The 21940-nt window shown below is 42.0% G+C and overlaps 1 protein-coding gene across 13 annotated transcripts in view; it reads right to left on the bottom strand.

The window, feature by feature from the left end:
* Positions 1 to 252: 252 nt before the first annotated feature.
* Positions 253 to 21940, bottom strand: part of COBL (cordon-bleu WH2 repeat protein) — a 99833-nt gene continuing 78145 nt past the window's right edge. For 12 of the 13 annotated variants that reach the window (XM_035136100.2, XM_060282187.1, XM_035136101.2 and 9 more), the window contains 6 exons: positions 15782 to 16088; positions 9827 to 9924; positions 6860 to 8829; positions 6043 to 6162; positions 3103 to 3360; positions 253 to 1338 (listed from right to left, as the gene is read on the bottom strand). In XM_035136100.2, coding sequence (XP_034991991.2) covers positions 1321 to 1338; positions 3103 to 3360; positions 6043 to 6162; positions 6860 to 8829; positions 9827 to 9924; positions 15782 to 16088 — 2771 coding nt within the window. In that variant the 3' untranslated portion in view covers positions 253 to 1320. The remainder of the gene's footprint in view (positions 1339 to 3102; positions 3361 to 6042; positions 6163 to 6859; positions 8830 to 9826; positions 9925 to 15781; positions 16089 to 21940) is intronic. The other variant, XM_060282184.1, reaches the window with a different exon arrangement.

Below are 21940 nucleotides of genomic sequence, written 5' to 3'. Positions count from 1 at the left end.
CTGGAAAGTTACCTCTTCAAGTCTCACTAAAACAAATGGGAGCTGTGCAAGATAAGAAGAAGAATAAGGTAATGATAATCTTGTACGGCTCCCTTAGGGTGAAGGGTGGGTAATAATGGGATGGGTGGGATACACAACAAAATACAATACTAATAACAGTTCAAAACAACTACAAAGGTGGGTTTTAAAAATATACACATCAAGTGTCAAATGCCAGGATAGAGAGCTGTTGCCTTCAACATTTGCCAGGGAACGTGCCAGGCACAGCTCTGTGGAAAGTTCCCCCTACTAAGGCGCCCCCACAAGCCCTCTGCCCTTGGGGCTCAGCATATCTGCAGATGTTAGTATTATGGACTTTATATCCCCTAAAGGTAAAGGTAAAGGGACCCCTGACCATTAGGTCCAGTCGTGACCGACTTGGGGGTTGCGCTCTCATCTCGCATTATTGGCCGAGGGTTCCAGGTCATGTGGCCAGCATGACAAAGCCGCTTCTGGCGAACCAGAGCAGCACACGGAAACACCGTTTACCTTCCCGCTGTAGCGATCCCTATTTATCTACTTGCCCTATTTATCTACTTGCACTTTGATGTGCTTTCGAACTGCTAGGTTGGCAGGAGCTGGGACTGAGCAACGGGAGCTCACCCCGTCGCAGGGATTCGAACCGCTGACCTTCTGATAAGCAAGCCCTAGGCTCTGTGGTTTAACCCACAGCGCCACCTGCGTCCCCGGTATCCCCTAAAACTGCCTGTCAAATGGATCCCAAGTGATCTCTGAATCTCTAGTGATAACTACAGTACCGGTAGCTTGGTCAAAACGTTGTGGATAATCAATCCTGCTTGATTGTAAAAAGCAGTGACTTCAGCATGTGGTAATTTGAACCACTGAGTTTCTGTCATAACCCCTCCATCCCATTTTAACAGATCTATAGTCTGTATACTCTGAGGTTTTAAACTGCTTTTGTTTTTAAAAAGAAATTAACTAAATGGTCCAGAATAGCTACGTATTTTTAACTGAACAAGCAAAAATATGTTGGTGCTGAGTACACACAGCAAAAAGTGTTCGTCAGCTAATTAACCTGCCATTGAGAATAGTTTTATTGGCACGGTTTGACTATTTGGGGGCAAGGGACCCACAAATCCTTGGCACAGAAGCTGTGTAGCAACCTGTGAACCAAATAAAAAAATAGAGAGAAACACAGAAAATGCAGCTTATTTTTGGCCTGTAAACTTCTTGGAATCCTTTTGCCATGGGTGTCCATTCAAACCAGTAAGAAATGCATGAAAAATTGCATAAGAAACGAGTGACTGGAGCATTTAGTGTTCAAACAAGCAGAGGGACCTGAAATAAAATAAATATATATTGTAATTTATATTTTCAGACTCAAAAATGACATTATTATGTTAACCTATCTTTCTATGTCTCGTTGTCAGACTATGTGTTTCTACTACACCCTCATTATATTTATTAAAAATTGCATACACCTCAATTTGAAGCAACTTTAATTTTACACACAAATTGTTATCTGTCACATTTCATCGCATTTTCCCTTGCTAAAATATTGAACAGAAGTGCAACAAATGTACTTAATAATTTCTATTGTTCAGTACGGACTCTTTCACCATCTGGCAACTAAACATGAAGGGATTAAAATATTGCAGTAAATAAATAAGGGTGGTATTCATTCAAGTTCTACTCAGAATAGACCTATTGAAATTAATGAACCTAACTTAGCCATGTTCATTAACTTCAATGGGTCTACTCAGAAATAAACTTAGTTGAATACCGTCCTATATACAATCCAACTCTCCATGGGCAAGGAGCACATTTATAGAAGAACAGAGCAAGAAGTAAATTTTAGTTTAGTTTATTATGTTTATTTATCTCTTTATACACCCAGAAGTACTGTATAGTGAAGTGATGTATAATAATAAAGTATGAAATATATAAACTATTTCATTGATCAATGCAAATACTGTTTTCCCTCTGTTGTTGTCCATTCCACACCTTTTATTGAATTCTGTGGTCTCCAATACAGGACACCATATTTGACCTTAACAGATGAGGGAAAACATACAAAGGGGGCCCAGGCTGAATAAGAAACCAACCTCACCAACGGCAGCATTATCTTCCTGTGACCTTTGATGTCATGGTTTGTACAGCGTTGTTGTTTACAGAAATACAATAGACTTTGAAAGCTACAGATTTCTTCTCCAATGACTAATGATTTTCTGTGGTTTGTTCTGTCTTACAAAATGACTTGGAAGCTGTAACGTTTAGTTTATAATTATTGTGGGTTTGTTTTCCTTTAGAGGGCAAGCAGATAAGTTTACGTCTTTGCGTGCTTGTGGTGGGAAAATTCCATCTGCATTTGCAAACACACCCGTGATCCCTTTCTGGGATGGTGACCCTGGCCGTAATCTGGAGTGGTTCCTGGGACCTGGTGTGAGCCAACTGAGAGCAGTGACTATACTTCTATGGAATAACAATGTCGTGTAAATGGCCAATTACCAAGAAAATTCAACATGAACAAATTGAGCTCTGAAATAGGAAGCTTCCCCCAAAATGAGGAGATTGGGGAAAAGGAAGCTGAAAGGCAAAGTCAAAGGGGCCAAATCATTCTAAAAATCACTGGGAATAGCTGCTGGTGCGCAGCTGCACGGCAGGTGCCAGTGTTTAAATTGGCCCTAAGATTTGCACCACAAAAGGGAGTCTTCCTGCGACAGAAGGAGAACACAACCAGAAGGCCCAAAGTTTTACCAGTTATGGTATGCAATTTGTAAGAGTTGCTTCTGATCGATATGAGAATACCCTCTGTAGGAAAGCCTAATTTTATTGTCCCGTAAGACTGAACACAGGATGCTCCAGATTTTCGGAGGAGCCACACTAAGTTGCGTAAGAAACACTCACAGAAATCACGTAAGAGGTCATTTAGCCTGCTGTCTGACCCTAGGCTATCTTCGTTTCACATAAATTTGAATCATTTCTTTCTACTCCTTTCCTACTTGTGCCAAACAAGCACACCTGCTTCCCTTTCTTGCATTCAACCACAGGCCCCAAGCCATGCCTCCTCCTGTTCATATTCCGCCTTAGAAAGATGATTACCTTTCTCAAACGCGCCACCCCAGTTCCCGAGCGGATTGCTTCCATTAGCGCCTGCCTTGCATCCCCTGGGCTGTCTGCTCTTGGACTTGCGATGTACCTAGGAGTTTTCATTGTCACTTGAGGTGGCGGAGGAGGAGGAGGAGGTGGCGGCGGCGGCAGCTGATTCCCCCATTGCTCTGTTGTAGAGGCCTCTCTGTTTTGCAAGGCTGCTTCTGCTTTTTGGAAACTCTGAAGCTCTTCAGAGGCAGATGAAGAGATCTACCATGGATAAAAATGAAGGGGGGGGAGAGGTCATAGTAGGCTTAACGGAACAATGATACTGGGTGCATATTGTTACACATCTCCCCAATGGGAGGGATTCCAGGCACAGGGTCCATGTTTCCTTTTGGGAATGAGGCACAGCGGAGACAGAGGTGTCTTTAAGATATATGGTTTATTTACAGATATATACAACCTGAATCTACGATGGAGGGGTTCAGAGCATCAACACCCCAAGAGGTTCTTGCTTCTCCCACAGCCGCAGCCCAGGATTCAATCAGAAATCAGCCATGGTTTTCTCTCTGCCTTTTCAGCCTGTGACTTTTCACCTCACAGCAAACCCTGCACTCAAACTCCAGCTTTGTCTTAGAGCTGGAGGAGGGATCCCACTCATTTGCCAGTCTGTCACAGAGCTCCCTCTCTTTTGTTCTCTTAATGGCCCATCACCTTTCCTTTGTTTTCTTAATGCCCAACACCTGAAGACAGGAAGCTATCCCGCCTTATGTTTTAACATTTGCTGTATCCATGAAGGGTCTGGCACACACAAACTCATAACGATATTTTAATCTCTTCCCTTCTGGACAATTTTGCCTTGTTCCATTAATGAAAACCTTGTAACAGCTCTTATTTCCCTATTAAATCACAGAATTGTAGAGTTAGAAGGGACTTAAAGGGTCATCTACCGGTAGTCTATGGTTACCAGATATTTTTCAATGAATCCAGGGACGCTTTTTTTTTGAAGCTGAGTAGCAGCTTCAAACCACAGAGCCTAGGGCTTGCCAATCAGAAGGTCGGTGGTTCGAATCTCCGTGACGGGGTGAGCTCCCGTTGCTCAGTCCCAGCTGCTGCCAACCTAGCAGTTCGAAATCACGTCAAAGTGCAAGTAGATAAATAGGTACCGCTACAGCGGGAAGGTAAACGGTGTTTCCATGTGCTGCTCTGGTTTGCCAGAAGCGGCTTTGTCACGCTGGCCACATGACCTGGAAGCTGTACGCCGGCTCCCACGGCCAATAACACGAGATGAGCACCGCAACCCCAGAGTCAGTCACGACTGGACCTAATGGTAAGGGGTCCCTTTACTTGTGGGGATGGTGAGGCAAAAGATCCTGGGCCCTAGCACACATCCATATTGAATAAAGTTGCAAAGCCCTTCTTTCACACCCTGTGAAACATAAATGTGCAGTTTTTTTAAAAAACTGGGCAACGCCCGCCCGCCCACAGCTACCGAGCCTTACCTGATCAGTCAAAACAAAGGGGGAAGGGGGAAGGAGATCTGTACTGCCGGACGTCCCCGTTCCCCCTTTAGCAGTGGCGGCAGCAGCAGCAGCAGTCAACAGCCTGGAGCCAGCCTAGTAGCACAGTTGGCTCTGGCTGGCTTCAGGAGCTGCTTGCTGCTCATTGACATGGCACCTACCAGTTTGCCTCCCAGAAATCCCCATATGATGTGTCTTGCGCGCAACACATTATATGGGGACTTCTAGCAAGGAAAAATGGTGGGCGCCACGGCAGCGAGCAGCTCCTGAAGCCAGCCAGAGCCAACTGCGCTACCAGGCTGGCTCTGGGCTGCTAAGGCCACGTTTCCCGGGGACAGATTTGCAAATCTGGGGACGTCTGGTAACCCTAATCTAGTCTAACTCCCTGCAACGCAGGAACATCTGTTCCCCTCTCACATCATTTAAAGGAACTGATGATTAAGATCAAGCATTTGACCTTGAAGCAGTCTCAGAAATTCAATCCTGATTTATTTGTTTGAACTGTGGGATCCTGGAATTTATTTTGGCACAAGGCAAAAATGTTGCCAGTTGGCCACTGAGTTAGGTTGAAAATGACAACAAGGAGTTTGGAATTAACATGATTTATTAGCCTTCCCCGGAAGCTTTATCAGAAACTAGTAACAGTGATAATTACTCTGTGCCTTTAAACTTTGCTTGATTTTTTTTTAAATCTCAAAAAGGTATTATTTAAATCCTATTTTAAAAGGGAAAAAAGACTAAGCAAATCAATGAGGGATTCTTCCAGAATAATTAGCTTTTTACAGTGTGTACTCAAACTGCAGTCAACCAAATTAAAAATTAAATATTCACACAATGGTTGACAGAAGCATAAGCATTGAGTTCTTCTTCCTCAGTTTATAATTGCTAGATGCCATATCCGGGCCACTCTATTTCCTATACTGCAAAGGCAGAGTGCAGGAACTGCTGAAGTCTCGGATGACTCTCAGCTGCCATCAGTAGATGACTTCCTCTCAGCAGCTACAGGACAACCATCTCATACGAACAAAACAAAGGAACGAAAGTGATTACTTTTTACCAGGTTAGACCATTTGCACATCTAGCCTCGTGTTGCACACTCTGACTGAGGGCAGCTATCCAGTCTCAGCTAGAGGTCGTTCATGTATTCTACCACAGAGCTAAGGCCCCACCACCTCAAAAATGTTTAGAGTGATTTTTAAGTAAATAAATGTTTATTATCAGCTGCTACAGGTACAATTCTGTCAGTGAATCAGAAGTGATACATTCTGCTAGGAATGTACATGACATGTCTTACTCTGGCTTATATTTCTACTTTCGGTTTGCTAATTCAAGCAGAGCTTCCTTTATTATAGCATTTCCAGGACAGGGATGATGACATAGCGTAAAGGCTGAAGAAGCTACTGGAAAGATGCAAGGTCTCCGTTCTTACCTTTCTCAACTTTGAGGCTCCACTGTGACCTCTAATGGCTGCCAGAAGGGCAGAACGCTCATTCTCTTGTTCTGTGAACAGTGGCTTCTTCTGAGGTCCATTAGCCATGCTGGGTGAAATCTAGCATGTGACAAAACAGATATAAACCATCTATTTCTACCTAGTTTGGAAACAAGGTAATTGGAGCATTCGGAATGTCACTCAGTTGGAAAGTTGGCTTACCTGACTTTGGCCTTTATCCAGCCTGAGTACACTGAAAATTAAATGGGATTTGTAGGAGTGGGCCTTGTTTATCAGAGATGGAAAAACCAGTCTTGTCATCTGTATTATGTTCAACCAGATCTCTTCCATGCGTTGCAGTTATATATTATTACTTTTAATGAGTACAGGATTAGTCTTATACTATAGGCCATTTGTAATTAGCTTCAGTAGACACTTCTGCACTTTCTGCTGCTTTAAAGAAGTGAAACATTAAGTTGCACAAAAAAACACACACACAGTGCAGAAGTGATTGTAGCGTAGTGTAGTATCTTGCCACTATATATTTTTAAATTAGAAACAACAGCTGTTATGAAACAGACTGATGCCTGCTAAGGTTGAAAGGCAGAGCTCACTATTTAATAATAATAATAATAATAATAATAATAATAATAATAATAATAATATCTACCCCGCCCATCTGGCTGGGTTTCCCCAGCCACTCTTCTTTTAAGAAGTCTAAGAGCAGTTCCTGATGTTACAAGAAACTTCATGCATCCAGTAAGATTTCCTATAACATCCAAATATGCTTTTAGCTAAGTTTTGTTTTGTTTTTTACCTTTCGGAGATTTTCTCTTCCTCCTGCCTTCTGGATGGCTTCCATTAAAGCACCGTGTAGAGATGTATCTTTTGGAAGTGGCTTCTGGATTACTGGCTTAAACTTCTTCTTTGGCCCAAAAACTTTATTATCACCTCCGACATCAGACTCTGCCCTTTTGCTTTCACACACACTGTCAAGTTTTTCATCTTTTTCTGAAACTACATGATTAACAATAGCTGTTCCATCTAACTCTGATGGTCTACTGTTGATAGGATGCCCCCCAGCTGACTTCACAGAAGAGCTGGAAGTGATGGAAGATGAGAAACTGTTGGATGATCTAAGGAGGAAGGGACAGTTAGCCTCATCTATTTGCTCCCTCCTTTGATTAAATATAGAAGGTGTCTCTCTAACAACTACATTTTCTATTGAATCCCAGCTGGGCTTCTCTCCAAGACCATCTTTAGAAGGTCTTGTGGTAAATGTCTCCCTGTAGCAATGTGTGCTACTTCTTATCTTGGAATGAGCACCAAGTGGTAGAGTATTTGATGCATTTTGGCTGCAACTGAAGATATCTACGTAAGATCTTTTTGTTTCTGCTGGCTGCATTTCTACTGGGCGGGTTTTGGCCAAAATAATGCATCTTTTGGGAAGTGATTCTGTTTCAGTTTTTACCACTTTCCCACCCCTCATCTCTTCTACTTTGTCATGCCTTTCTTGACTGGTTTTAAACTGGAGTGGATCGATGCGTTTTGCAATGGCAGAGGCTACGTAATGGCTTGATGTTCTTCTTTGGGGCTTCTGAAATGGGAGCTCCATCTTATCTGTCTTGACCCCTGGAGTCGTTAGCATTTTAACTGAAGACTGCGTGGCGTAAATGTGTGGCTTCCCCCCGCAAGGCCCAACATTATTGTCAACTGTCCTGGAACCAGCTAGTGGTGCCGTTGCTGCCTTCAGACTTGCAAGGGAGTCAGGCTTTGTTTCACCTATTTTATTGAGGGGTTTGAAATTGGTGATGGCTGCTGGCTTGGTGGGGAAGCCTACTGGGGACTCCCCCAATGGTGTTTTCGTAGAATTTGATCTCCAGTATGCTTTGGCTCTCCCAATGAGAGTTTCCTCTGTTTCACTTGAAGTCATATTTACTGTGACCTTTTTCATACTACCAGCATTTGGAGCCACCAGGTTGCCCAATTCATCTATTTTTATGGCACCAGTAGAAAGGGAGGCATCTCTGTCAAAATATTTTACTTCGGGTTTGGGAGGTACAACTTTAAAGGTGGTCAGACCTATTTTAGGTTCATAGCTTGTGATTCCATTGCGAACACGGTAACACCATAAAGATGTTTGCTGCTCGTCTGGGTCTTTTGTTGATGCATATCTGCATTCCAATTCAGATTTAATTTTGCTCGGAAGTCCTTCCTTGTTATTATCCTCTTTCAATTGTTTTACTTTCTCCTTTGCTCTATTTCTTTCACTCATAACAGTAAAGTTGGAAGAAATCACTTTGGATTTTTCAGACTCAGTACCATTTTTTGTAAGGATTTCCAGGGACACATCCTTTGTGTTCGTTTTTTCACAGGGAGGTGTGTGTGTCTCCGATATATATACCTGCTCTTTCTCAGTTGGGCGTCCAAACTCTTCTTTAGGTGACTGTTGTTGTAATAAGCTCTTGGATAAACTGGAGGATATACCATCTACAGATCCCTTGCTCAAAGAACCAGCATTATTATTTTCATTAGTAAGCTTCGCTAGGATAATGGGATCAGCTGAAATATCTTCATTAGCCCCTGTCTCAGAAAACAAAGGTTCTCCTTCCTCTCTAGTGGGGTGGATTATAATGTCCGTTTCGGGAATTTCATCTATTATCGTCACTGGCACAGGAGCTGGAACATCTTGGACAGGCTCAGCATCCCGTGGAAAAGGGAGGGGTGAGCCATTCGTCTCACTAGATACAGATCCGCTTTCAGAATCATCCTCCATACTCTCCATCGCTGCAAAGAATACCAAGAGCATCTTTCAAAACTATGAACCATGGCATTATCCCAAAATATTATCACAATCAGGGGATAATAAACCAAGGAGTTTTAACAGCAGCACCCCTTATAGTACAAACTCCAGCTGCAACAGCTGCTTGAGATGCAATGTAGAGGGTTGTGGTTAGAAAATAAATAAAACAAAATAATAAAATCTCCATTGGGTGTGTTGAGTTGGTTGTATTATATGAACACATCCATATTCTTTTAAGCACTTTTTAATTTATACACATTCATGCTAAACATTTCCCAATATGTCTTTTGCTTACGGTGCAGTGTATCCCAGCAAATGGAGCTACTCTGATACCTGGTCAGTCATGAAAATATACTATGAGAATGTGCCAGCTACACAGTTTACATTACTGGGTAGTAAGTATAAAACAGAGAACATAGTCCTCATGAAACCAAATTGTGTGTATTATGCATTTGCACATTATGTTTTCCCAAATATAAAGACAAAGAAAATTACTGGTAATAATTTATAAACTGGAAAGTATAGCATTTCCCAAGCAGGCCGTGAGACACATTTGTGAGAAGCTATTAGAGAAAATTCCACTTGTCTGAAACATATAAAATACTGAATATCTATCCTAGTAACTGAATAGAAATGATACTGTAGTCCTTTCCCCCCAGCTCTGTATAATTTTTTTTTTTTTTGCAATGACCAGATGGGCCTTGTTTCAGTTTTTCACTAGATCCCCTTAATATTTAGTAACATTATTCCCCTGTGAATAACCTCCCACTACAGTGCCCCCAAAAAGTAATGACAAGTTGGGAATGGAAGTTGAACAATCTGATGAGGTATGTGCTGCTACTAGATAGAGCCTGAGTTATGAGATCTGTCCCACCTCTATGGAGTTTCCCAGTTTGACTGCTCTCTCATCTGCCTAACTGATAGATTGTCACCATTTGCCTTCTTCCTACATTCTTTTTGCAAATTTAAACTTCAGCCTACCCATTAGGTCTTTGTCCAATGCAGCCAAGGTCTGAGTAGCTATGAACACATCTGCGTTTTCAAACTTAGCTTCCATCATTTCGTCCTCATCCCTGCTACTGACAACAAAAGAAAAGGAATGAAAACCAAATTTAATCAATTTAACATCAACTTGTGTGTGTGTGTGTGTGTGTGTAAACACAGACAGTTTCTTTTAACAGCTGGGAAAACCAGATTACATTTGTTTAGATAATGTTTGCACACCTATCTTGCTCTCAATGAAAATTTATCTACAGCTTCTGTAGTGATATTCTTTGTATTGGAGAGAAAAGGAAAAGCAAAATGTTCAAATTATTTTCCAGAATACAAACTAGCTACTTGATTAATAATTTCCTAGACATCTCAATAAAATTTAGAAAATAGTAAGACATGGCAAACTGTTTCAATTTCTTCTGAAACGCAAGGACTTAACCTGTAGGGTATCTGAATCTGGCTGTAATCCTGGGAGTTGTTGTTTAGTCGTGTCCGACTCTTCGTGACCCCAAGGACCAGAGCATGCCAGGCACTCCTGTCCTGCACTGCCTCCCGCAGTTTGGTCAAACCCATCTTCATAGCCTCGAGAACACTGTCCAACCATCTCGTCCTCTGTCATCCCCTTCTCCTTGTGCCCTCAATCTTTGCCAACATCAGGGTCTTTTCCAGGGAGTCTTCTCTTCTCATGAGGTGGCCAAAGTATTGGAGCCTCAGCTTCAGGATCTGTCCTTCCAGTGAGCACTCAGGGCTGATTTCCTTCACAATGGATAGGTTTGATCTTCTTGCAGTCCATGGGACTCTCAAGAGTCTCCTCCAGCACCATAATTCAAAAGCATCAATTCTTCGGCGATCAGCCTTCTTCATGGTCCAGCTCTCACTTCCATACATCACTACTGGGAAAACCATAGCTTTAACTATACGGACCTTTGTAGGCAAGGTGATGTCTCTGCTTTTTAATCCTGGGAGTAAACCCCACTAAATGCAACAGTATTTACTTCTGAGTAGGCATGGTTAGGATTGTGCCTTCAATCTCCTATCAAAGACCTGAAAGTGTCTCATTAAAATGTGCAAGAGAGAATGCTTTCCTGTACTGTATTTTGAAATGCTTAAATTCTGTAAATGTTGTTTTCTGCCTGACCAAGTTCACTTGTCACTGGCTCACACCCAGATTAACATAATCCACCCCCAAATCAATCTGTGCACATATTAGGGAGGGGTAGTACCTCTGGTCGGAGACACATCATGCTCCTTCTGAGGTAGTTTGTCCAGCTTTGTCCTCACCCTGCACTCTGCTGTCAGCATGCAACAGCGGCCAAACAGCCTGGGAAACGGCTCTGGCTGGCCGGCTCAACCACACAGATGTTGCTAGACTCTAACTCCCCATCTTGCATGACGTGTGACAGGGGATGCCGGGAACTGTTGTCACACAACACCTGCAGTGCACCACACTGGCTACCTCTGGTATAACTTGGGTCTTACACAGACAGACACAATTCTGAAGATGAAACTGTTCCAGCCATTTTGTGTTTTGTGTTATAAAATGGGTTATAAAAAAGGAGGGTCCAAAGCTCAGCCCATGAAACTGACAGTCAGGGAGAAAACGAAGCCCAAAGGGGAGGAAAAGAGAAACCAAATAAATTAAGGGGAAGAGAAACGAAAACAGAACTCTACTGCCTTCTTGTTGCCCAAGATGTTGGCAGCAGGGTAGAAATAATGTGCATGAGACTCTAAGCTAAGCAGTTAATGTGCATAACAACCAGCTATTGTGCACATTCACCAGGCCTCAATGAAGAGGGAATTGCGCACATTTCCTAGTCAATATACACAATTTCAATGGGAAATGTACATATCTCAGCTGAATTTTGTACAGTGGGCAGGGGAGGTAGCAGCCTTTGATGTGAGTGACTCCAAACTTGGAGTGACACACATTTCTGTTTCTTGCAGTACTGTGCAAATCTGGAATAATGGAAAATACATTTCAATAAAAATAAAAATAAAAAGGTGTGTGTCAGGACGGGTAAATGAAAACCTGCAGTTTTGGGCAAATCTAGAACACTAGGAAAACTTGCACTTATAAAATAAAAAGGTGCCTGTGCACAAATAATAAATGCTTGCATTGATGCTCACAACGGACCTTAGTTTTCTGGAACTTGTGGTAAAATACTAACTGAAGGGGACGAGAACAAACCGTGTGGCTACATCAGGCACCACCAACTAGTGTGGAAGGGAAACACAGACATAGATTTTGAAGGCATAAAATTTAAAATGATTATGGATGGATGGATAGATGGATGAAGGCAGACAAACGTGCACACCGAAATAGTGACGTACTTACACATGATCCAGCCTAAATGAAACACAACTCCAACAAGCCATGTGGCACCAAAATACTATGTTTTGCACAAGCATATTTAGCAATAGCCTACACAGCACACTTAAAAACAAACCCATAACTTTCCTCCGGAGCCTTTCCCTTCTCCTCTAGACCTTTTTGTTGCTGACAGGGCTGCTCTGGCTTGCATTCAAGTAAAACACAAGGCCTTTTCCTGATAGTGTTTTACAGGTCAGAAAACTATTACCAGTGGCTTTTTTCACACACTCTTTTTAATACAGTATAGGAAACAACACGATAAACTTAAGAACTCCCCCCTCTAAAATAGAAGGTGCTGAAATCACACCACTCGGGAATTTCTTGAAGTAACAGATGAAAGACCCAATACAACACGATAAAACACTATAGCAAAGACCCAAAGGCACTAAATTAATGACTTTTGCATTTGTTAAACCAAGGCCACTATGTACTGTTGCTCCACTGCAGTCAGCCATATGCAAAAGCATGGGTTAAAACAGCACTTTGCCAAATCAACGCCGTAGGAGCAGAACTTATGAGAGAACTTGTCAAAAGGGAACAAGAAAACTACAAAAAGCTACTGTTAAGCCAAATGAAAGTCCAATTGGCAATTTATGGGTAGATGCTATAATTATATAAAAGGTGATACAAAAAGAATGAATCTGAAATACTTGAAATAAGGTCACTAATAGAACGTGAAAGAAAACAGTGCTGAAAGCTTATGCAAAGCACTTGTTAAAAGCATGATCTGTGGCTAGGATCTGCATCGGTGCACCTCATTGGCGATCTGCTTGGTCACCTCAAGTGACCAAAGGCAAGTTCCCATCAACCTAAGTCACATTTTCACTTATGCAATACTGTACTGGTTTCCTTTACAAGATCACGGAGATCATTCAAGTTCACCAGAAAAATAAAAAGCCATATAAATATTAACATTAACAGATGCCATTTGCCACCAAAGCTGTTATGCTCCACAGACGATATAACAGAACTTGAGTGCTGTGGTTGAACCAATGCAGAATACATGTGTTAGATAACCCATCTATATGTTTGGCAAATAATTACGTCACACGGTGAACCTTTGTTCCAGAAGAGCCACAACTCGAAAGAGGCAAATGGGCATGGCTGCACCTGCTCTAATTCCTTCTCCGAGTGGTGCTGCTGTTGCTGCTGCTTCCACCCCTTCGGAAGGAGGAGAGTCAGCACCACAGAGTTTCCCCGATCCACTGAAGGGCAAATTTCAGCTTCAGGAGCAGAAACTTGAGGGTTATTCTCAACAGCAAGCCAAATGAGAGGGCTTTGAGTTCACTGTGTTCCAAAAGCAAATGGGCCTTGAGGAGCAATCCTTGACTCTTTTTTTTTTTTTGCTTTTTGCAGGAGGACAAAGAGGAGAACAAGAACTATGAAAGTGTGAAGAGGAATGAAAATATATCCTGGAACTGCTAGCTCTGGGAGATCAGTACGATATCCACCCCCTAATCTCCTGGATTCATGTCTTGAGAAATGTCTGCTTTTTGACTTGTGACTGTCCTGACCCATATGGGAGGACCTATCCATTTTTTAACATTAAAGGGAAGCAGGAAGAGGGAAAGGAACCTGGATAAAGGAAAACAAACAGGCTTCAAATGCCCAGACACACTCATGGGAAAAGGACACTACAAAACAGAAAAGAGAAAATAACTCACAGAAAATGCCCAAATCATTTTTTTTAACATAGTAAAAAATGACCCTTCCTAACCCAACCATACGTTTCCATGTGCTGCTCTGGTTTGCCAGAAGTGGCTTTGTCATGCTGGCCACATGACCTGGAAGCTATATGCCGGCTCCCTCGGCCAATAATGCGAGATGAGCGCGCAACCCCAGAGTCGGTCACGACTGGACCTAATGGTCAGGGGTCCCCTTTACCTTTACCTTTAACCCAACCATAAGCAAGGTGGCTGTGTGTGTGTGTGTGTGTGTGTCACAACTCCTCTCCTTGAAAGAGGAGGCAAAAAACCTGCCTATCCAGTTCAGTGGGAGGTATCATCCTGATAACCAAATGTTCTCCATTGCAACTTGCATACACAAGAGGAAGGTATCAGCCAGCTTAGGGGAGCTGCAAGGTTTCCACTTGTACAAAAAAGCTTTAGACAAGAACAAAATCTTAAGGGAGAAAACCCCAAAACATCCCAGTAAGGACTGGGCATGCCCAATGGTCAAGGAATGCTGACTGACATTGTTTTGGGGACGGAATGGAACAGAAAAGTACAAAGGATGGAACAGAGCAGAGTTGCTGGAAACTCAAAACAGGAGCACTCCAATATTTTCTTGAAGCTCCAATTTGCTAGTAAATGTTATGAATGTACTGTAATACAATTCTCTGCAGTGGTTTTTATTCTTTGATAAGGTTTGGCTCTAATTTTCATACGTGTTTACTAGTTTAAGGCTTCTATATCTGAGAATGAGGTGAATTTGTATTGATAAAATGTTTTTGAAACTCATTAAAATTTCCAGGACTTGTTTGCAAAGCATTTAACCTCCTCGCAATGCCAATCTGCTCATTCTCTTAAATTCTGCTGAGGAATATCTTTTCTGTGGCCCAGCTTTGACCAAGGCTACACAAGAAGCTGGCCTTGTTTATGGTACCGTACATCATCTTTCGGGAGACTGTTTCCCACTTCCCGCTTGTTGTTGTTTTTTTGCTGCTTGATTAAAACTTATTCTGGCAGGCATCTGGCCTCCTGACTGGCTTAAAGTTCTTATATGGGCAAACCCTTATGTCATTTGCTTTCATCTGCCATATTTATTTTTTTAAATCCGTATTTGCTGTTTTTAACTTGTTATTTTATTGATATTTGCTGTTAGTCACTCTGAGTATTTGAGGGGTAGGATATAAATCTCACAATAAATACATATTAATTAAGAATGGTTATGTGTCCTATAGACAGCGCCATTTTGAAAACTTGAAGGCATTAGATATCTTTAGATTTTTATTTTTAAAAAGTCCAGCCTGTCTTGCTGTGCATGTGTTGAAGTACTTAAAGGCCGGTTAGCTTAATGTATGTTTTGGAAAATTTGGTGGAAATTATTGTTGTGGATAAGCTACATAAAACTGTTTCAAGTTGAAATTGGGATTAAGCAAGAGTCAAAAATGGTTTGAGGTCAACAGTGAATTCTGCACTGTCATTTTGGCTTCTGCCTGTTCATTCCAGGTGGGCTTGGCATGGTCAAAAGATGAAGGACAAGAAGAATATACCAAACCTGAGCATGATTTGCTTCAGCTAAAAACACACAAATCTGCCTACCCTATTAACTTCAAAAGGCATCTCAGAGTGTATTACAATATACATGATGACTTGCAGCATTAGACTCATTGGGGAATTCAGCCTGAAAAGCAGAACCCTGTAACAATGACAATTACCAGTACCAAAATTTGCTATGAACACATGATCATAGGTTGCTTTGCATGCAAACCTTTCGATTAGGATAAGTCCTCAGGTGCCAGATTGATGTTGGTTTCTGATACAGCAACAAGATGTTAACAAAAATTTGTTTGCAAAAGACTAGCATAAGCAGACGTCACTCCTCTAAGTTGCCTCACAGATGAGACTTACCTTTGGGAAACGATTCCAGATTCATCACTACTGGAGAAGGCATTCCTTCCAGAGCACGTCTGTTCAACATACATGGAATCCATCTCGGTCAAGGTCTCCTGGGCCCCGATGGACTTGTCTCTTGACCTCACGCTGTCATTCTGAGACTCGAATGAGACGACATCAGAGGGGGAACTCATAACACCTGAATCTTCTGTGGTGTCCTCTGAGGTAAAGCAGCTGCCAACAGAAATCGTGTCCTCTGTCTCTGACAGCTCCAGAGCTACGTCTTCCATGCTAGAAACATCACGTGAAAGTTGTAAATTGCCTAGATGAAACATGGCAAAAACAGTTAAAGACCATTTGTCACTCTTTTGAAATAAATAACACATTTTAAAAAGCCCCTCCTTCTCTGTTTATCAGAATGCATCACAATGTGGCTTTTTTGTGGCCAGTGGATAGATCTTGGGAAAGTAGATTCTCTATGGTGAAATGAAAGATTTCCATGTACTTAAAAGAATGCTCTGCACCTGTCTGTTACAAGAAAAATTCAGTAAATTTGAATAAAAATGGGGGGATTCTGTTGGGCTGACCAGGAATAAATGAAATACTTCAGAAATAGTATACACAGTGAAACAATAGTGGTTATGCATTTAATATAAAGGTAAAGGTAAAGGTAAAGGGACCCCTGACCATTAAGTTGTGACCGACTCTGGGGTTGTGCGCTCATCTCGCATTATTGGCCGAGGGAGCCGACGTACAGCTTCCAGGTCATGTGGCCAGCATGACAAAGCTGCTTCTGGCGAACCAGAGCAGCATACGGAAACGCCGTTTACCTTCCCGCTGTAGCGGTCCCTATTTATCTACTTGCACTTTGATGTGCTTTCGAACTGCTAGGTTGGCAGGAGCTGGGACCGAGCAACGGGAGCTCACCCCGTCGCAGGGATTTGAACCGCCGACCTTCTGATCAGCAATCCCTAGGCTCTGTGGTTTAACCCACAGTGCCACCAACGTTCCATCTATGCATTTAATATAGATAACTGTTATATCTTAATAGAAAATCCCCAGCAATGGCAAAAAGGGATAAACTGGGGTGCAGCTGCTCTATATGTCAAAAAGAACAGAAGAGACCCAAATTTAGGAAATTAATACGAACAATATCTTTGATAGAATCACTGAGGGTGGAAGCACCAGACCCCTTCAAAATAATTTTGTACTGGAATATTCCAGTGCCCCCTTGACCAAAATATGGAGGGGGATCTCAAGATGGAGAAAGAACTGAGGGACACAGCCAAAGGTTGGAAATATTGTAAAAATGAGTGATCAACAAACCCTCACATTGACTGGGTAAATGTATAGTCAGGATATGACAAAGAGGGCCATATTTCTTGATCTGACAAATGCACATTTGGCTGACAAAAAGGGGAGTCAACCTTTGACTTAATCCTGAGTGGTGCTCAGAACCTAAGATAAGATATAAACTGTCAGACGACTTGGGAACGTGATGTTCTTAGTTTCAAATATATATATAAGTGAAAAGCTGTCCAGAAGTCAATATGGTCACATTTAAATTGAAAAAGAATAAAAAAGCAAATGAAAAAGAATGAGGAAACTATTAGACACAAGATTTTTTTATTCAAATAGCAGGAAAACAGATAAAGGGAGTCAGATTGTAAAATGTGGTGAATTACGGTAATTCTTTGAATCAGCCTTCACTGCTGAAGATGTTTGATAGATAGTCATGCCTCAACTAGTAATTCTACAATGAGCATCTAACGAACTTCATCAAACAAGGGGTGACGTTATAGAGCAGGCACCCCCAAACTGCGGCCCTCCAGATGTTTTGGCCTACAACTCCAATGATCCCTAGCTAACAGGACCAGTGGTCGGGGAAGATGGGAACTGTAGTCCAAAACATCTGGAGGGCCAAAGTTTGGGGATGCCTGTTCTAGAGCTAAATTGGTGAAACACAAATTAGCATGTCACTGGGTCTTCATGGCAAACATCTCAAGAGTTCTTAAAGAGATCACAGGGAAAATTGACTCTCTGAATTGAACTTGAATTCCAGTAAGGGTGGCTGGTGCATGTACTGGACAGAATGGCACTCCCTCTGAAGGAGGCACTCCTCTGAAGGGAGACTCCTTGACCCATCCCTGTCACTACCGTAGATGCCTAAGGGCAGGAGGGCGTTTTCCTAGCCCTGGAAGGTGCGCCAGCTCCTTTCACTAATCCAATCAGTATTTATTGATGTTTCAATATGGTTTTTTATGGATATATTGGTTTATTTTGCTTTAGAGGTTTTTTCTGCCTTGTTATTTCCTTTATGAAAGGGTGGTTTAATAAATCTGTAAATAAAATTTTAAAAACCCAAATTTTTAACCATTTGAGTGATCCTCCCATTGAAATCCGCACCAATTAAAAGTGTTCAGTTTTGAACAGACTTTGTCAATAAGCTGCAATCCGAACCACACTTACCTAGAAGGAAATGGGACACAGAACATGGAGGGACTGACTTTTGAATAAACTTGCACAGGATGGTTCAAGGATATATCTCCTCTATATCTACTCAGAAGTAATTGCCATTGAATTCAAAGGGACTTACTCCCAGTTAATTGGGGCTAGGATTGCAGTCTTAATTTCTTTTATTTTAAGACTAATTTGGACATACAGGATCAGATGCAAAACATAGCTTTTGTTTAAAATATAAAACTGAAAAACTTTGCAAAGAACATCACAACCACCAGTTCTGAAAGCATAAATCTTTTGAAGTGTACATTTGTACATTTCAGCATTTTCTACATTTACTGAAATGAATCAAGTTTTTAACGGAACAATAGGTTTTCAGCAGTGAAAGCATGTTGCATTTAAGCTATGTGTGCCTGTTAACTTAAATAAAGATCATTACAAGTTTCTACAGAACCTCAGCAAGCTTGTTGCAAAGAAACAAGTAGATTACAAAGGAAAATTGATTGGGTACTTTTTAAAAAACATTTATTTTGGAAGGAGGTGATAGGGAGTAATGACTACTGAAATAAAAAAAATCACAGTGAACATGTTTTTTTCCTGTTTTGGAATAATCAAAATGATTCATGAGTTTAGGGCAGGCATAGGCAACCTTGGCTCTCCAGATGTTTTGGAACTACAACTCCCATGATCCCTAGCTAACAGGGCCAGGGATCAAGGATCATGGGAGTTGTAGTTCCAAAACATCTGGAGAGCCAAGGTTGCATCTATGCCTGGTTTAGGGCATGCATTTGTTACATATCCAAAGTTTAAACTTTGAGTAAAGTGTTTGAGGATACCTGCATCTTTGTCAGTGAAATGTTAAATAAAATTAAAGGACAAGTCTCCTTGGTTGAGATCATGCAGTACCCATTAAGCACAAAACTCAATTTCTGGCAGCACAATCAGTAAAACTTAAAAGGTTACAAATCACAATTAAAGGTTTGCAAATTCCAAAATTAATGATAGTGGGTGCTGCTAAAGGTTCCTGGCACTGCATAAAATTTGGGAGGCAATGAGAAACCACCCAATTTCCAGAACTAGTATTGTGTGCCCCCACCAAATTAAAATCAAGTTACAGTACATATGATTTGCTTATTTATTTATGACATGTGAGTACCGACCCATAACATAAAGTTATCTGGGTGATTTACAATATATACGTTAAACACTATTTAAACAAAAAGTAAAATGTAGTATTATCAAATCAAATGGAACACATGCAAATAAGAAAGAAAGAGATTCAGAACAGCAGCTATACAAACATGGATAAAAGGCAGAAAATACATAACCACCCGTATTACAAGTAGAAATATGATCAGAAAATTATAAACAAAATTATAAACGAAAATTTCTAGCCATTTAAAAAAATAAAATGCATGATGGCCGGAAGAGATACAATAGCAGAGCAGGAAAGTATACAAAGCAGACAGTTGTTTTTTAAATAAATGCACAATGCATTACATGCTCGTGTTCATTGGTGCGTATATAAAACCTAATGGCTCTCTCTGTTTCCATTAAAACGTCAGAGCAAAGGATGATTTGCAGCACTATTATCTATGCAGCCTCTTGAAGTAGCAAGCGAAAAAGGGGGTAGGCCAGCTCTGGGACAGCTTCCCAGAATGGTAGTGTTGCTCTTTATAATCTAACAAATTTATTTAAAAAAATTGATAGCTGCATCTATGAACTTACATTTATTATCTTAGCTTTCAGATATACTTAGCAACTGTATTGACTTCCCTCTTGTTGAAATCACGGCGGAAGCTGTATCAAGAAATGGTAGTGTTGGAAGTGTGCATAACTTAAAGGTCAGTCATTGCAATGAAAAACCTTTTACCCCAGTTCCTTATTGCAGCCACTTCCCCTCATACAGTGGTGGGCAAACAGTTTGGCGAACGTTCCACAAATTCAAGTGTGAGATAGTGTTCTAGTGCATGACACCTTATGCATTAACAGGGCCGTCTCAAGCAGATCGGGCGCCCTGGCACCGTGGTGCGGACATCACCTGGTGGGCGGGCGCAGCGCGTAGCGCAGCGCCCGCCTGCTGGCCCGGCACCCTGGTGCCCCACGCCACCGAGACTACCCCTAGAGCCGGGCCTGTGCATTAAGCACAGTGCTGGAGGAGACTCTTGAGAGTCCCATGGACTGCAAGAAGATCAAACCTATCCATTCTTAAGGAAATCAGCCCTGAGTGCTCACTGGAAGGACAGATCGTGAAGCTGAGGCTCCAATACTTTGGCCACCTCATGAGAAGAGAAGACTCCCTGGAAAAGACCCTGATGCTGGGAAAGATTGAGGGCAAAAGGAGAAGGGGACGACAGAGGATGAGATGGGTGGACAGTGTTCTCGAAGCTACGAACATGAGTTTGACCAAACTGCGGGAGGCAGTGCAAGACAGGAGTGCCTGGTGTGCTCTGGTCCATGGGGTCACGAAGAGTCGAACATGACTGAACGACTAAACAACAACAACAACGCCGCGTCTGAAGGAGCATCTCCATGCCCCATCATTCAGTCCAGACACTGAGGTCCAGCTCCGAGGGCCTTTTTGCGGTTCCCTCACTACGAGAAGAGAGGTTACAGGGAACCAGGCAGAGGGCCTTCTTGGTAGTGGTGCCCTCCCTGTGGAATGCCCTCCCATCAGATGTCAAGGAAATAAACAACTATCTGACTTTTAGAAGACACCTGAAGGCGGCCCCGTATAGGGAAGTTCTTAATGTTTGATCTTTTATTGTGTTTTTAATGCTCTGTTGGGAGCCGCCCAGAGTGGCTGGACATTTATTAATATTATTAATATTAATATTAATATTATTATTATTACAGTTGCTGAGAGCCTGTCATTCAAACAACAACAACAAAAATCCAACAAATGAGCAATTGTCACTGATTGGAAATTAAGATAGAAACCTTAGCTAATGGAGGTGTGCCCAGCTCCAGCTGAAGTGAGGGGGCCATTCCTTCTCACCTGCCATTCCTTCTCACCTGAGTAGGGATGATTTAATCTACTGTAGTCTATTTACTTCTGGCCAGGAGGGCTTAAGTGCCCTCAGGCCAGGCAGCTCACGTAAAGGCTATTGTAGGAAGAGTCTTAGAAGACCTGCTCCCTGCCTTGCAGGCCTTTTCCCACCTAGTCTGGGAGGGCGGGGCCTGGACTGACTCCAGCTACAAAAGTTGAGACTGCTGAAGATACTCTTGGGATGGAGTATTGTTCAGCAGGGTTTGTTGCCGTTATTGATTTTATATAATTTATATAATTTATGCAATTCGGGTTTTCTGCAGAATGGACGTTTGCTCCAATTGAGCTTTCAAGAGTAGATTTTCACAGGGAAAGCTCCAGAGCAAAAAGAAGGGTGCTTGGACACAAAGCTATAAACCAGGCACCCCCGAACTTCAGCCCTCCAGATGTTTTGGACTACAATTCCCATCATGCCTGACCACTGGTCCTGTTAGCTAGGAATCATGGGAGTTGTAGGCCAAAATATCTGGAGGGCCGCAGTTTGGGGATGCCTGCTGTAAACCATGAACCATTCTTGGAAAGAGCTGATGAAAGGAAAGTGTGTATAAGCCCTCAGTCTGGGTTTGTTTGTTGTTGCAGCAACATTCAAATCTGCCTTTCAATCCAGATGCTACCTGGAGCTATCCTGGGTGTTATTTATCGTGCTTCTTTGCCTTTTGGGCTTT

This window comes from Zootoca vivipara, chromosome 13, assembly GCF_963506605.1.
Source record: "Zootoca vivipara chromosome 13, rZooViv1.1, whole genome shotgun sequence".
NCBI classification, from domain to species: domain Eukaryota; kingdom Metazoa; phylum Chordata; class Lepidosauria; order Squamata; family Lacertidae; genus Zootoca; species Zootoca vivipara.
Note: the sequence above shows the minus strand (reverse complement) of the source record. Positions and strands in the feature narration are given on the sequence as shown.